The following is a 14,476-nucleotide window of genomic DNA, read 5'->3' as shown; positions in this document are numbered from 1 at the left end:
CATGCAGTTCAACAACCTGGCAAAAAAAACAACCAAAACAGTTCTGGCCAGAAAGGTCCAGTGATGCAAGAACCAGGTCAAAAGCCACCAAAACCTTTTTTCCCAGAAATAAATCAGCAAATACTGGAAGATTTATTCAAATATTAAACATTTTCTAATGTTTAAAGCAATTTCAACAATTTTATTTGAAGCCTTAACTTTAATCATTTAACAATTAAGATACAGCAATGCTGAAAAGTCAGCTGGAAGATTACATTCAAAATTAATTTTATATAATTATTATTTTTTTGTCTGACATGAAATGAGACTAAAGTGTTCACATCAGATCACAAAACATTTTTTTTTTTTATTTTGGTAAACCACAGAGTAATGAGGGTATTTTTATCCATTGTCTTCAAATTCAGGTATAAATGTGAGCTTTGCATTTCTTAGGATTGTTTTTCAAACCGTAGTTTGAGTTAAAGGTTTTGGAAACGACTTGCTGAAACTTTAATCATTCCTCCTTGCAGAACTGGTGCAGCAGAGTTTATTTTGGCCGACTGACTTGTGTGCAGCTTTTCCATGGAAGTGAAATCAGTTTTTAAATTGTCACTCCAAATCGTTAACTTTGATATCTTTATCCTATGTGTAGGGTCATTGTTCAAGTCTTACAGATGTTCTTGGACTTAGAAATTCCCTGTTTTACTTTATATTTAATGAAGGTCTTGTGGCCAACATTTAAATTTTAGTTTTGTCAGACCACAGGAATGTCACCAAAAATTGAATTAGTCTCTGAGTGCATTTGAAAACGTTTTCTGCAGCTATTTGAGTCCTGGCTTTGTCTTTCCTGGGTGGCATTTCAGGCTTTTTTTTAATTAAGTTATGGACTATTCCACATGGAGGCCATTCTGTTAAACTTTTGGTCACATGGACCAAAATCAATCCATCCATCTTCTTGACACCCTTTTCCCTTAGAGGGGTCGGGAGGGTTGCTGGTGCCCATCTCCAGCTAACGTTCCGGGCGATATGGACCAAAATCGTGAAGTCAAAATGACTTTAAGACCAAAGAAAAGGTATTTTACCGAGCGATATATCAATTAAACACATAAAGTAGTCAGATTTGATGGAAAGGGAAGTGTAAATGATTCCAGGTCCAAAACCTAAAACGGGCTTTCCGTGTTTTCCTTATTAAAATAAATAAAGTTACTTAATTTCCTAGTTATCAATTGAAAGAAAAAAAACACAATTTAATAAATTCTAGTCAATAAAATCAGGATTTCAGTCACTCTTTCTTTGAAAATGCATGCTTGCTGGAAACAGTCAAGTTTATTAAATTAATTGAAAGCCCATTTTGGGTGCAGCAAAGTTTTATTTTGAGTAAAAAATGTGCGGACTTTGCAAGAGAATGTAAAAATTAAGATTATATCTTCTTCTTTTTTATTTTTTAAAGAAATGTATCTTTAAAAAAATATAACCTTAACCTTCTCTTGGCATTGAGCAAAAGCCCCGGCTGAGAGTCTGAAGCGGCGTGTTTAAAACCACGCTTTGGCTGTCACGTGACAGACTCAGCCCACTCCACGCGGGTCCCATCGTCCTCCTCCTCTTCCTCTCTTTTGGCTGTGAGGGCGGGCGTGACCGCCATAATCTCCTTGCCATTGGTGTAAAACAGAGCGGGGGTTGCTCCATGCTGTCGTTTAAAAAGGGGGACTTGCACTGGAAACCCACAGAGGAGAAAACAGTTTCTGCAAAGCTGCGTCTTCGTGACGGCGCTCACGTAGCCCACGTCCTGTCGGTGAGTGTGGAGACTTTCATTCATCCCTTCAGCTGCGTTTATAAAGCGCAGGGCCGTTTCTGAAGCCTCCTTGGCTGAGACTAGTGCAACAAAAATAGGTAAAAATCACCATAAAGACTGCAGCCGGTGTTATAATTATTGTTTTGTTCTTTATGTGCCTTATTTAAATTGAACTTTTCATACGTACCGGCACAAATTCATACATGATGCTGCGCTTAATAATGTTTACGTTTGTCAAAAGGGAAAACCTGTTTTATTTAGGTTTTCTGTATATTTCAGCACATACCCTGAATAAACATGCTTACAGATATGTAATAATAAATGCTTAGTTATTGTTGACATGATCTGCTTTTGAGCGGATGTTTGTTGGTATCGGTGTAAAGTGCAAAGCTGAATTCAAAATGCAATCCCCTATAGTTTCAATGAAAATTGGACGTTTTTCATTATTATAAGTTACATTATAAAAAGTCTTATTTTTCTTATGATATCTTTTTTTAGTGACAACAATTAATTTTCTAAGCCAAAGTACAAATATGTGTTGCTTCGTTTAGGATGAGGACAACGAAATTCGTTGACGCCCCTTTTTTCATTACACCATGACAAAAATAACATGACTCTTGATGACCTCTGAGTTTTTGTTGAGGAGACTTTATAGGAAGGGCTAAATGAACGCAAACTCAGATGATTTATGGACTTGTTTTAAATAGGCTATAAGCCTTTTAAAAGAACACCTTAATTGTTAAGGGAGACAGTGGCACATGTGGATTTAAAGCGTCCGAAGGCTCACCGCACTGATATTTTTTCAAAGATAAATTATTACAAATATGCATACAATGTTACCGACAATCGGCTTGTAATAAATTTCATATTAAGCCATAAAATTCCGCACAACTCCTGGCGCACATGGGCGCTAACATCAGGCTAAAGTGCGCCTTTAGCCTGATGTTTGACCTTATCAAATTGCATGAGGTCAATTTGGTCGCATATAAGTTACTGTTATGTGTAGAAAGTTTTTATTTTGACTGGTCTAGGCTTGTAAAATACGGAATCGTTCATTATTTAGTATTTAAATAGGAAACATAAGGGCATCAAAACTGTCACGGCGACCATGACGTACGGCACGTTGCCTTCGGGTGCTGACGTCACGGTTGCCTAGAAACAGACTACAAACATCGCGCAGCTCTCAAACACCTGCGCCTTTTGAAAAACCGTCCACCCGGTACTACACCGCGTCCTCAGCAGCGAAAACTTGCAAAAAGTACAGACGTGAGTAGGAAGATGCGCTTTCCTGGATGGACAGCTTCAATGAAGTTGAATTCAAGACGATTTAGAAAACGTGTCAGTGATTGTTTTAAGTGGCGGAGAGTGGACTGGTTGACATCAGACAGAATGGATCAGGAAAACAGCACTGGAGGTGATCAGTGATCAGAATCACAGTTCTTCAATAATCATCTCCTGAGACTGGTAATGGTGATGATGGTGGTGGAACATTCATTTCATGATTGGTTCCGTTTCCTGATGTGCTTCAGTGGAACATTGTGGTTTAATTGTTTTAGATGTTGAGTTTAAATGATCATTGATACAGTCGTAGTAGCTAATTTTATGTTTAATAGGATAATGTTACTTGTTAGCCGTTTATTTTCGATTTACAGTGAATAAACATATATATGAGGAACGCAATTTGCAATTTGTTTCGACTGGTTAAAATATTTTATTATTGAAAGCAAGGTCAAAACAATACGTGAAAGACGTGAAAAATGTTAAATCTGTTTTTCTATGTATTGCATATTCAGATATGGCCATAACTGGTTAAAAGCATTACTCATTTTGTGTTAATAATTCAAGTGAATTGATGAAAAAAAATTTACATTTTACATATAATTTTGTCTGCTATCGATTTAATCGACTTTGACTAAAACTAAATGACATTTTTGTCAAAACTAAGACTAAAACTATATAAAAATGTGCTGTAAAAATTAACAGTTTGTAGATGTTTTTAAGTCTAATAAAGTTCCTCTCTGCTTAAATTGCACATTTACTTGAATTAAGATACATATGAATACATGTTGAATGTAATCAGTGTACTTTATTTTGTTGGTAAAATTCAGCCAACAAAATAAAAAAAAGGAAATATTGGTAATAACTTTGCTCTTTGTATTAAAACAGCCTGCACAGCAGCAGATAGCGATTAGACCATCAGGGATCCACCCAAACAAATTCCCCTCCCTAAAAATAAGCCTTCAAAAGACGACAGTACAGTTGTGCCAGATATTTAAAATCATCGTATATTACTTACAAATTAGTCTTTTGTTTTTTTTAAGAAACAACGCAATAGAGAACCTTAATTGTTCATGTCTTTCACATGAGAGACATTAACAATTAAGGTTCTTTATTGTGTTTGTCCTAAAACAAAGGACATAGAGTGGTCCTTTGTTTGATCATTGCTCAAACAATGATCAATTGTTTGATCATACTACTGATCTATTAGATCACTGATACAGTAGTATCAGTGATCTAAAACAGCCACTCTGGCAGATTATAAATAAATTTAGCATAATCTCTCTTGCTTAAGGACTATTTTGGATTATTTTTGCACAGACATTACTGGATTTTACTAGTCTTACCATCATTCTTCTGTCCTCTCTATGAAGGGATGTCTCTGAGCTCCATCAAGACTTTCACCCTGGAGCTGGACGGTCCTGCGGATGCGGCCTTCACGGTTGGGGAGGTGGTGTCCGGCCAGGTGATCCTGGAGCTCAGCAAGGACACACGAGTGCAATCCATGAAGGTGCAGGGCAGAGGGGTGGCCACAGCGCACTGGTTGGAGAACCGCGGCATGAACTCGGTGTACAATGACTACACGTCCAAAGTCACCTATTTCAGAAAGAGGCAGAATCTAATCCGAGGTCAGTACTGGTGGTAGATAATTAGGTTGCACAACACTTATCATTCTTTTGGTGGATGCACAATGTGGCTTTTATATTGTAATCCCTATGAACCCTTTGTGCATGACGAACGGCAAAACAACGCGCTCCTGTAAAGCCTGTTTAAAAACAGACATCTGTAGCTTAATATTGCTTTTATTTAGTTGATTTCACTTTATAAATGGTCATAGGTGCTGCTCAGTCGGCGACACAAACAGACAAGGATGTAAACCACACTTGTCATTTTATTGAATAACTTTTAATGAGGAAATATACGGCAGCAATGGATAGCAATCATAATGACTGAAAGCCCTTGGTGGAACCGCGGATTAGCAGCGAACACTTTACAAGATGATCAATATCAAATGAAAAGTATCTATATACTTTATAAGTAAGTCTGATTAGAAAGATATCGAATAATGTATTATGAAGGAATGTCTCTGAGCTCCATCAAGACATGGAGGTACGTGTCTAACCGTTAATAACGAGGAAACAGTGTCCACCATCATGTAGCCAAACATGTATGGAAAAAACTGGTCAGCATTTCCTCTGTTGTACGGTTTTACGGCTGCTCAGGTGAAATGATGTACTGATATGAATCATGTGGTCTGAATTCAGGCTAAGTAGGTAATTTGATCAACACGTCAGGAGGGAGGAGGTACGGGTCGGTTGGTTTGTAAGCTAGCTCTTTCAAGCTTCTGTAAATATCGCCGTCTATGAGCCCCAACCAGGTGTGTTACGTTCACAGACAAATTAGCTTCACTCAAGCAAGTGGAAGCCATGAATAAACTGGCAAAAACAACTTGGGAAAACAATTTAAGCCACTCTGTTCAATACTCCTGATCCTCATTTCTGACATCCGTCATGGCGCCTTGAATGATGAAGTGACGTAGCTGCAAAGGGCTTATATGGTAGCTTGTAGGATTAGGATGTAATGTCTCTGAAAAGTGTGTTTTAAATTGCCTGATTAGGCAGCAGTGTCTGAACAGTCTTGCAGTCCCTGAGGTTTACAGAGCGAACGTGCTCGAGCCAAATGTGTTGCGTAGAAACCTGGGAGAAGGTCAGATGGATCTGCCTGATAACATAATCTTTGACATTAAGCACAAATCCATTAGTGCAGAGTCCAAATACACACTGTGAGGCAAAAAGAATGAAATTCCCCCAGTGTGGAGAAGACAGGCAGCTATAATAATGGAATAACCAGACAATAAGCAATAAGTAGGTGAGTAAAGAAACTGAAAATAGGTTTTAATGTTTGGTCAGATTGGTAGGTAAGCTCGCTTTAAAGGCTGTCTATCCATTTTATAGCTGTAAATAATGTGTTTATTTGACAGTAATCAAACGGCATGTCCTTTTATTTATTTTTTTTAAATTTTACTAAATAATCTATTTGACACTCTTTAGCAGAGGAAATTATTAAATGACTGATTTACTTTTAGAAAAGTAATTGTCTAAAGTTTAGTCTCAATTTCTTCACAAATCTGCAAATACAAGAGAATTAGTGAAAGAATATGCGACTCTCAAAGACTCTCAAATGTTCAGTGATTCATATTCAATCTGAATACTGAAATTAGAGATAAGTAATATAAAATAGTGTTTTTTTTTCTTTTTTCTGTCTTGACCTGAATGCACCATAAATAATAATAAAAAAATCCAAATAGATTAAGATTATAAATTATGAAACAAGTAAAAAACATGAGGAATAAATGGTGAAGTAAAAACCTTGTTTTCAAAGCAGAGATAATCGCAGACAAATGTGAGGAAATGGAGCCAACTTTTTAAAAAGACACAGCCTTCGTCACCATGGCAACTAGGGAAACACGACGTGGTTCTGCTTGGCCCCGCCCACCTCAACAGAGCAGCTGCGTATCATTTACAAAACAAAACTTTACTTCTCTCATAAAAACTGACATTTTCCTACAATGTAATTTTTTTTTTAGTTATTCTGTTTGAGTCTTCATGGAATTTCAGAGAAGAGTCGCCTTCCTAAGATTGAAATGCCTCTTTGTTTTGAGGCAAACAGCTTCATCTCTGCCACTGTTTGTGTCACAACACTGAGAAGGCCTGTGGTCAGAGAGGAGCTCGCATGAATAAATGCGTCTGCTTTCCCCCTGCATCGGCGTTAAAGCGATGTTTTCAGCCGCAGCGGCGGGCTAATCGCACCGAGTCATCTGGGCAGCCGCGGGGTTATCTGCCACCTCGGGAACCTCATGGTGCTCCTCTCAGTTCACTGTGCTCACGTTCACCAGCAGGTGGCGCACTTGTATTTATGACGTTTTAAAATTATTTCAAATAGTTCTTCCATATGAAACATATCCACATGTAGACAATTTTTCTTGTAAAATTCTTGATTCTTTTGAACACCTCAAAAAATAATTTGTGTCAAAAAGGATTTCTTTTGGAAATTTATTAAACACATTTTTATTTTTATTTTTTTTTTTTTTTCTTAAATAAGAAAATCAAACCTTAGAGTTATATCTGCTCTTTTTTCTTTCATTGCAAAACTGTTTCTGCACGCTCGTCCTGCAGCATGTCTCCAGTTGGTGGCACTAGAGAGCCCCTGTCCCGGGGAACAAAGGAGTAAACAACTTTGTTTTTCACAGAGAAGACACAGCTTTTGACTGAAGGAGTTGCACTGAAAAGATAATAATTTACCAGCTGCTGGGATGAATTTCTAGTGGATCTGTATCTAAGTTTAGGATGATTTTGCTCAGATGTGGCTTTGTTCATTCATTCTAATCATCAGTAAGATTAATGTTAATAAAGTAAACGCTGCAGTTTGTTTGTGATTGTTTCCGTCACAGCAGCAGTTTGCTGGGACACTTTTGCGCTCAGCTGCATGTTTTCATCTGCGAGGCGTCCCACGCATCGATACAGAAGAAGTGGAGTAAACAGCTTTAGTCCAGAGTGAAACAATTTTCCCCTGAGCGCTGCCAGAGCGGGGCATGCTCAGTAAGCCTGTTTTCTTCTAAGAACCTGTAACCATCAATCATCACCCTGTTTTCCTCCTCTGGCTCCACACCCAGTCTGGATGTTTATTGTGCTGCCTTCAGGGACGGTCCGGGAGTTTAGAGTTTTGTGCTTAATCGGTGTTTTTAGTTTCTCTTTGTATAAGATTAGTTCTTGCGAACTCTGGCATCATAATCTTGGGTTGCTCTGATTTGGTTCAATGTTTCTAACATTTTTCAAACATATTGATGTCTGTGTGTTGAGGTACAAATGGTCAGAAATGCAGATAAACTGTGTCTCTTCACTTTTGAATGGGATTTAAAATAAATATACTTTTACATTTGGAGCTCCAAATGGAAACATTGTTTTTTGGGGGGTTTTAAACTGCGTTTGAAAAACCCAGTTATTAATTAACTATTAATTAACTCAGTGGCCAGGCTAACTAGTGTTAGCAGTGCAGGCTAATAGTAGTGTATTTCCCTGAATTTTCAGTTCTGTTAACTTCTTCTTTATGTTAATACCTGAACTACAACCCCAAATCCTGAGAGGATTTTAAGAAAAGGAGGCTTTGTGGGTGCAGAGCAGAGTGCAGAGAGAAGGAGGAACTTCAACTTGCTAACAAACTGATGGTGTCATCCAGGACATGTTAATGTGGGATATTATCCATGCTGGCTGGAAATTGAGCTGTTATCATGTCAGAAGCAGTCTTCAGTCAGAGGCTCCTTCAGATTTGTTGCAAGACTGACTGCTACTGGAGATCCTTCATGCCCCCTTCATCACCATCTAAAACATTTTAGAGATACTTGAGGCAGTTTAATGTTTTACGCGATAACTATTTAAAAATAAAAATATGGTGTGAAGTGAAAACTGTGGATAAAACTGGACAGGTTATGCAATATTTCAGATATTTAAAACAAACTAATCAGTAACTATCAATATCAACTGATATAAAATGTGTTTTTCAGTCATACCATTCAGCCCCAATGCTGGGATAAAGTTGAGTTTTCATAACAATACACAACAAGCTGAAAACGTCTAACTCTGGTTTAAACATCGTTTAGAGTCACTACCGTGGGACTCGTGGGGAAAGTGAATGTTTACTGAGGCGGCATTAGCTATAAAAAGCGTGGGATTCGCTGAGTTAGGGAATGTGTTGTTTTGCAACTTCGGTTCTGTAATGTCTGTGCCACGGAGGGGTCCGTGAACGCAGCCTCCGCTCTCCTGAGGCCTTACATAATAAATTATTAGGCCACGCCCCCTCGCTCAGCCACCAAAAAGGGCTGCCGTCGCTCCACACTTTGAGTTTGCAGCCAGACAACGGGGAAGCGCAACAGCAAGTTTAAACTTTCTGCGCAACACAGAGAGACTTACCGAACCGACTCCCAGAAGAACCTCCGAACCTGCGGAAATGATTTTCAACAAGTTGAAAAAGTTCCTGGTGGTGTTTGACTCGCCGGAGCTGGACTGCGCCCCGGTGTTCAGCAGCGGGGACGTGGTGTCCGGACGGGTCGTGCTGGAGCTGTTCCGCGAGACCAAAGTGGAGTCCCTGAAGCTGCACGCGGAGGGGTTCGCCAAGGTGCACTGGACCGAGTCCCGGTCCGCCGGCTCCAGCACGGCGTACACCCAGAACTATAGCGACGAGGTGGAGTACCTGAACCGGAGAGAGGTGCTGCTGCAGGCAGGTCAGTCCGCTGCTGAGGGATGCGTTTGGGAGCACCGCGCCGCTTGTTGTTCTGCAAACTGGATCAGAAACGAACTCAAAAAACAGTTTATGTCTTTATAAATCAGATAGATGTTGCATTTATTTATTTATTTATTTATTTATTTATTTATTTATTTTTATTTTTTGCATAAAGTTGAGGAACTCTTATTGCATTCTGGTTTAGTGAGAGAGAGCGCAGCTGCCTCCTCATTGTAAAAACATCTGCTGGAGCAGCCTGGCTTGTTTTCTGCTGCAGAATGAGGGAGCCTCGGGTTTCTGCCTTCATTCATTCAGCACAAAGGTGTTTAGGTTTAAAGGGCACACCAGGAAGTTGGCACTTTTATGCTGCAGCTGAACTTTGTCCTGCAGAAACCTGCTTACACTTTATCATCTTAACTTATTGGGTTTATTTTTAATCCGTTTAACTTTTGAAAGTTGCAAAACGTGATGATTAAAGAAATGGGGTGGGGGGGGGAAACATCTGGTCTGCTGAACCCAAACACGCGTTCTTGAACCTGTTCTGCAAGACTACAGTGGTTGAAATGGGCTTCATCACATAGCTTGAGGCAGAAAAGCATGTACTCTATGGAGAACCGCCCCCTCAGAGCAAAAACAGAAACCATGTGATTTGAAAGAAAAGCAGAGAGCCTCACCAAACTGAATTTGCTGCGTTAGCCAAGCCAACTTCATTTGTAGACACTTTTATTAAAATAGTAACGGCTTTATTCTCTCCTGTGTAAAAGAAGAGAAGTCTGAACGTGTTTTTCTGCGTCCCCTCAGATAACGGCGAGCTGACAGTCCTTCCTGCCGGCAGACACGAGTTCCCGTTCAGCTTCCAGCTGCCGGAGGAGACGCTGGTCACCTCCTTCGAGGGGAAGCATGGCAGCATCCGCTACTGGGTCAAAGTGAAGCTGCACAGGCCGTGGTGTCCCGTCAGGAAGATCAAGAAGGAGTTCACCGTCATCGAGCCCATCGACATCAACACGCCAAGCCTGCTGGTGAGCAGCTGGGTCGCGCGTTCGATACCATATCTGAGGTTTAGCATCAACTGATTCAATACAGGGTTGTGCTATCATCCTGGCGGGGCACCAGGCTGATGGTACAACCCTGCCAGGCTAAACATTGATTTTAAAAAAAATAAAAAAATGTTTTGCCTTTTTTAAGACTTTACAGTTGGAGTTTAGGTATTGTTAATGATGTTTTCCAATACCACATAATTCACCAGGGATGTTTTCAAATGTTCTGTCAACTTAAATAATTTTTTAACCCACAAACACACCTGATGACTGGCCTAGCGCCTCCTACAGCCAGGCTTAGTAAGTTTTTCCGGGTTAAATCAAGTAAATGTACTAAATTATACATTAATGTAAGAACTCTGCACCAGTACATCACACTTTAAAACACCAGTAGCTCCACAAACTTGTGTTGTGTAAAAACAACTCAACTTTAATTGTGTACAATCAGTCCAGCTAGTAGAATAACATCCAATGTAAAATAATCTGACCAAAGCAAAAGGCAACAAACCTTCTTTCAAATGGTTCAGAAAGTGATGTTAGGATTGTAAAGTATAGAATTAGACTGAATAGATCGGCTATTATGGATCGAACACATTGACACAATACCCGATCCAGATTTTTTTGTCAATATTGGACCGATACAGATATTGATATTGGTGCATCTCTGTTTTTAATTCTGGTCCTCATGGATTTTCAAACTGGTTCTTACTGGTTTTTGTTTGTCTTCAGGCTCCTCAGGCGGGGACGAAGGACAAGCTGGCCCGGACGTGGTACCGTAACTTTGGACAGGTGTCCGTAACCGCAAAGATCGACCGCAAAGGTTACACTCCAGGTAAGAAGACCCTCCATAAATGTGACACCTAGCAACCCGACGGCGGCTGCAGGTTCTAACAAGTCCCGCCCCCCTGCCGCAGGTGAGGTCATACCTGTGTTTGCCGAGTTTGACAACGCCACGTCCAGGTCCATCGTGCCCAAAGCCTTCATCACCCAGACGCAGACGTTTATCGCGCGCGGCACGATGAAGCAGAAGCGCTCGGTGGTGGCGACGCTGTGCGGAGACGTGGTGAGCGCCAGAACCCGGGAGACGTGGCACGGTCGGGCCATCAAGATCCCGCCGGTGGGGCCGTCCATCCAGCAGTGCCGCATCATCAAAGTGGAGTACATGCTGAAGGTGAGTCCAGGCTGGTCTTCATCCTCCATTCACACCTTGGTCCGTCACAACAAGCAGGCCTGTCACAATAAATCGATAAATCGCATGATTAATTAAAACAAGATCATTGATTTCCACTTTTCTCTCTTTTTCTGACAAAAACAGGATGACAAAAATCTGCTTTGTTTACAGAGATGTCATAATTCATTTTATTTGTTGTTTTTATTTATTTTGAACTAATCAACAGTTTTAAATGTTGGTTAGAATTTGAAGTTTGTTGATCTTTGATAATAACTTTGCCATTACAATTATATTACCTGAGAAAGTAATGCAATCAATAGTTAGCCAACAGGCAATCAGGAAATATTAGACATTAAAAACAATTTCAAAAAGGTGATAAATCATGATACATTTTTCACAATATTCAATAAACAATACAATAAATTCTCACCTATGCAAGTTTACCATCTCAAAGACTAATAAGCTGAAATATCAAAAATAAAACACAGCAACCAAAAACCACTAATAAAAAGGATTATTAACTCTCTAAGCTACAAATATTAACCACCAGAATGAAAATCATCAAACTTATTTTAATTTATGATGCGATTAGTTGATTAATTCCGTATTGTGACAGGTTTATTCATACACATACGTCTCCATTTAAGTGCTAACTCTTTGTTTTCCTTCTCCAAGGTTTGCGTCGATGTTCCAGGAACTTCCAAGCTGTGTTTGGAGCTGCCGCTCGTCATCGGCACCATCCCGCTGCATCCCTTCGGCAGCCGCACATCCAGCATCAGCAGCCACTACAGTGTCAACCTGGAGTGGCTGCGCATGGCCATCCCGGAGCAGCCTGAGCGTGAGTTTCCCTTCAGCGACCCGAACCGGAAGCTCCGCCAGCTTGAGTCGGGTCGGTCGGATAACCGAGTCTGTTTTCCCCCGCAGCTCCTCCAGAGTACAGCTCCGTGGTGACAGAGGAGGAGGCGGAGCAGCAGAACAACGGCATCGCCCCGCCGCCGGCCGAAGACCTGAGCGGCATCATGGAGCGGCCACTCATGGCTTTCCTTCAGGAGTTTCGCTTCCGACCGCCGCCGGTCTACAGCGAGGTGAGCGACTCCAAAGAGAAAACAGTTTATTACGTAAAACGAAGAAAAAACATTAATAATGTGTCTAGGGAGCTAGCTGGATAGCTGTTTAAATAAAATCAAAATATAACTGAAGTTTGTCAATAATTCAGTTCAATCAGGCGAACGTTACTTTTTCCTTCCACTAAACTTTCAATAAGTTCTTTATAGATCCAAAAGGGAAATTGAATTAAACTTGCTTCAACATGTAAACGTCAGTGTTAAAATTAACTTGAGTGAAGCACAAACTGAACAGAAGTTACTTTCATTCAGTCAAAAAGATTACATTTAAAGAGACTTTATTGATCCCAAAGAGAAATTAATAGAAGATGTTTGGCAAAGAGTCGATTTGGGCAGGAAGGAATTCCAGTAGCAGTCAATCATGCATCAACTTTAAAGAAGCCTCTGACTGAAGATACTCTTATCTTCCTCTTTCTTTTGAGAAAATCTGAACTCAGACTGCGTGTGGCTGAATCTTACTTATCTAACGCTGCTCTGTTCTTCTTCTTCTGGTGTCCAGATCGACCCGAACCCTCAGCCCCCCCACATGCGACCGCGCTGCATGACGTGTTGAACCACGAGCCCCGCCTGAGCGACGAGCTGCGTTACTAGCAAAACGAATCGAGAGATTTGTCTTCTTCTGGATCTAATCCTCATTGCTGAATGAGCGCCTGAACCGCAGAGCCGGACTGCAGCGCCACCTGGTGGAGGAGGAGCTCACAGGAACTGAAAAGCTGGCAGACAGGAACGGTTCTGCCGACACGGGGAAACGGCTTCTCTGCACCAGTTCCTGTCCTTCACAAGTGATTTGTTTTTCAAAAATGTTCCTGCGATTTTTCCGTCTCTCAGAGACGAAGCGCCTCCCAGTCGACGATTCCCCTCTTTTTGTGAGACGTAAGGAGTTTGGGACTTGTTGGGCGTTTCAGGATCACTTGGTATTTATCAGGCAGAGTCTTTTTCTGAGCCGACTGTCGACTCGGTTTGTAACTTTGCCGTTTCCTGGCAGCAGGCAGACGCCAACCCGCATTGCTGCGCGTTGTTACTGGACAGCCGCGTCTGTTACGTGATGTACCTACAGGTGTGAAGGTGGAGCAGAGGATGAGATGCGTTTGTTCTTGAATGCATGCCGCTGAAGACGTGCAGAAGGGAAACGTGCGCCTGAATGATCTGCATGAGAGTTTTAGAGGCGTTTTCCTCTCAGAGCTGGAGAAACCTGAGAGAAAAAACTAAATGGTTGAAATCGAAGAGCAGTTTTTGTGTGGAAAACACTGGAGTGCTTTGGTTTAAACGGACTGGCAACAGGAAGGATGTTGCATTGTTTTGTTTTTTTTGCGATGAGCAGCGGCGGCGGCCTCAGTCATGCGGACCGAGCCATTCGGTGCTGAGAGGTCGGCCGGTGAAAGCTGCAGACGCCACTGAAGCATTCCACTAAACTGACTGACTTTGAGGATTTTTTAATTTAAATGTTCCTCAACTTCCAAAAAAAAGTCAGTTTGTACGAGTTCAGGGTCAAATGTGCAAAGTTGGGGCACACTAAAGGAAAAATTTATTTTTATACAAAATGTTGTTTTGTCAACTTTTTCTATTTGTTTTTCCTAATAAAACATTGAAATAATATCTGCCTTCAGTGCTTCTTTAGATACAGTTTTAGTTTCTTTACATAATTGAAAAGTTGGTAATTCAGTTCAATTTGGAAAATTATACTTTTTCCTTCCACTGAACTTTCCATAAATATGTTAAAATGCAGCACTAAGTCAGAACTAGTGGCTTTTGTAAAACACAAACTGAACTTTATAATTCTTGAGTAAAGTTCAAAATTATTCATCCCCCTGTCAGATTC

The 14,476-nt window shown here is 40.6% G+C and overlaps 1 protein-coding gene across 4 annotated transcripts; it reads left to right on the top strand.

The window, feature by feature from the left end:
• The first annotated feature begins 1,675 nt into the window (after positions 1-1,675).
• On the top strand, positions 1,676-14,251 carry arrdc2 (arrestin domain containing 2). Of its 4 annotated transcripts, none has more exons than XM_008406628.3 (8): positions 1,676-1,771; positions 4,423-4,677; positions 10,127-10,344; positions 11,092-11,194; positions 11,277-11,533; positions 12,209-12,371; positions 12,458-12,618; positions 13,157-14,251. In XM_008406628.3, the coding sequence occupies exons 2-8, from the start codon at positions 4,425-4,427 to the stop codon at positions 13,208-13,210; spliced, it is 1,209 nt and encodes a 402-aa protein (XP_008404850.1). In that variant the 5' UTR covers positions 1,676-1,771; positions 4,423-4,424; the 3' UTR covers positions 13,211-14,251. The 4 variants fall into 4 exon arrangements, with proteins under 4 accessions (XP_008404850.1, XP_008404848.1, XP_081462269.1 ...); XM_008406626.3 differs by lacking the exon at positions 1,676-1,771 and adding an exon at positions 2,976-3,185; XM_081606143.1 differs by lacking the exon at positions 1,676-1,771 and adding an exon at positions 2,976-3,235.
• The last annotated feature ends 225 nt before the right edge of the window (positions 14,252-14,476 follow it).

The sequence above is a fragment of the Poecilia reticulata genome, chromosome 4 (assembly GCF_904066995.2).
Source record: "Poecilia reticulata chromosome 4, P_reticulata-male-v2, whole genome shotgun sequence".
In the NCBI taxonomy this organism is placed as follows: Eukaryota; Metazoa; Chordata; class Actinopteri; order Cyprinodontiformes; family Poeciliidae; genus Poecilia; species Poecilia reticulata.
This window is presented reverse-complemented; position numbering and strand designations above follow the sequence as displayed.

Bases quoted from the DNA above. Each gene is read 5' to 3' on its own strand.
- arrdc2 (XM_008406626.3), top strand. From the start codon at position 3,050: ATGCGCTTTCCTGGATGGACAGCTTCAATGAAGTTGAATTCAAGACGA. The intron at 12,372-12,457 runs GTGAGTTTCCCT...TTTCCCCCGCAG, and splicing joins CATCCCGGAGCAGCCTGAGC to CTCCTCCAGAGTACAGCTCC. The intron at 12,619-13,156 runs GTGAGCGACTCC...TCTGGTGTCCAG, and splicing joins CGCCGCCGGTCTACAGCGAG to ATCGACCCGAACCCTCAGCC.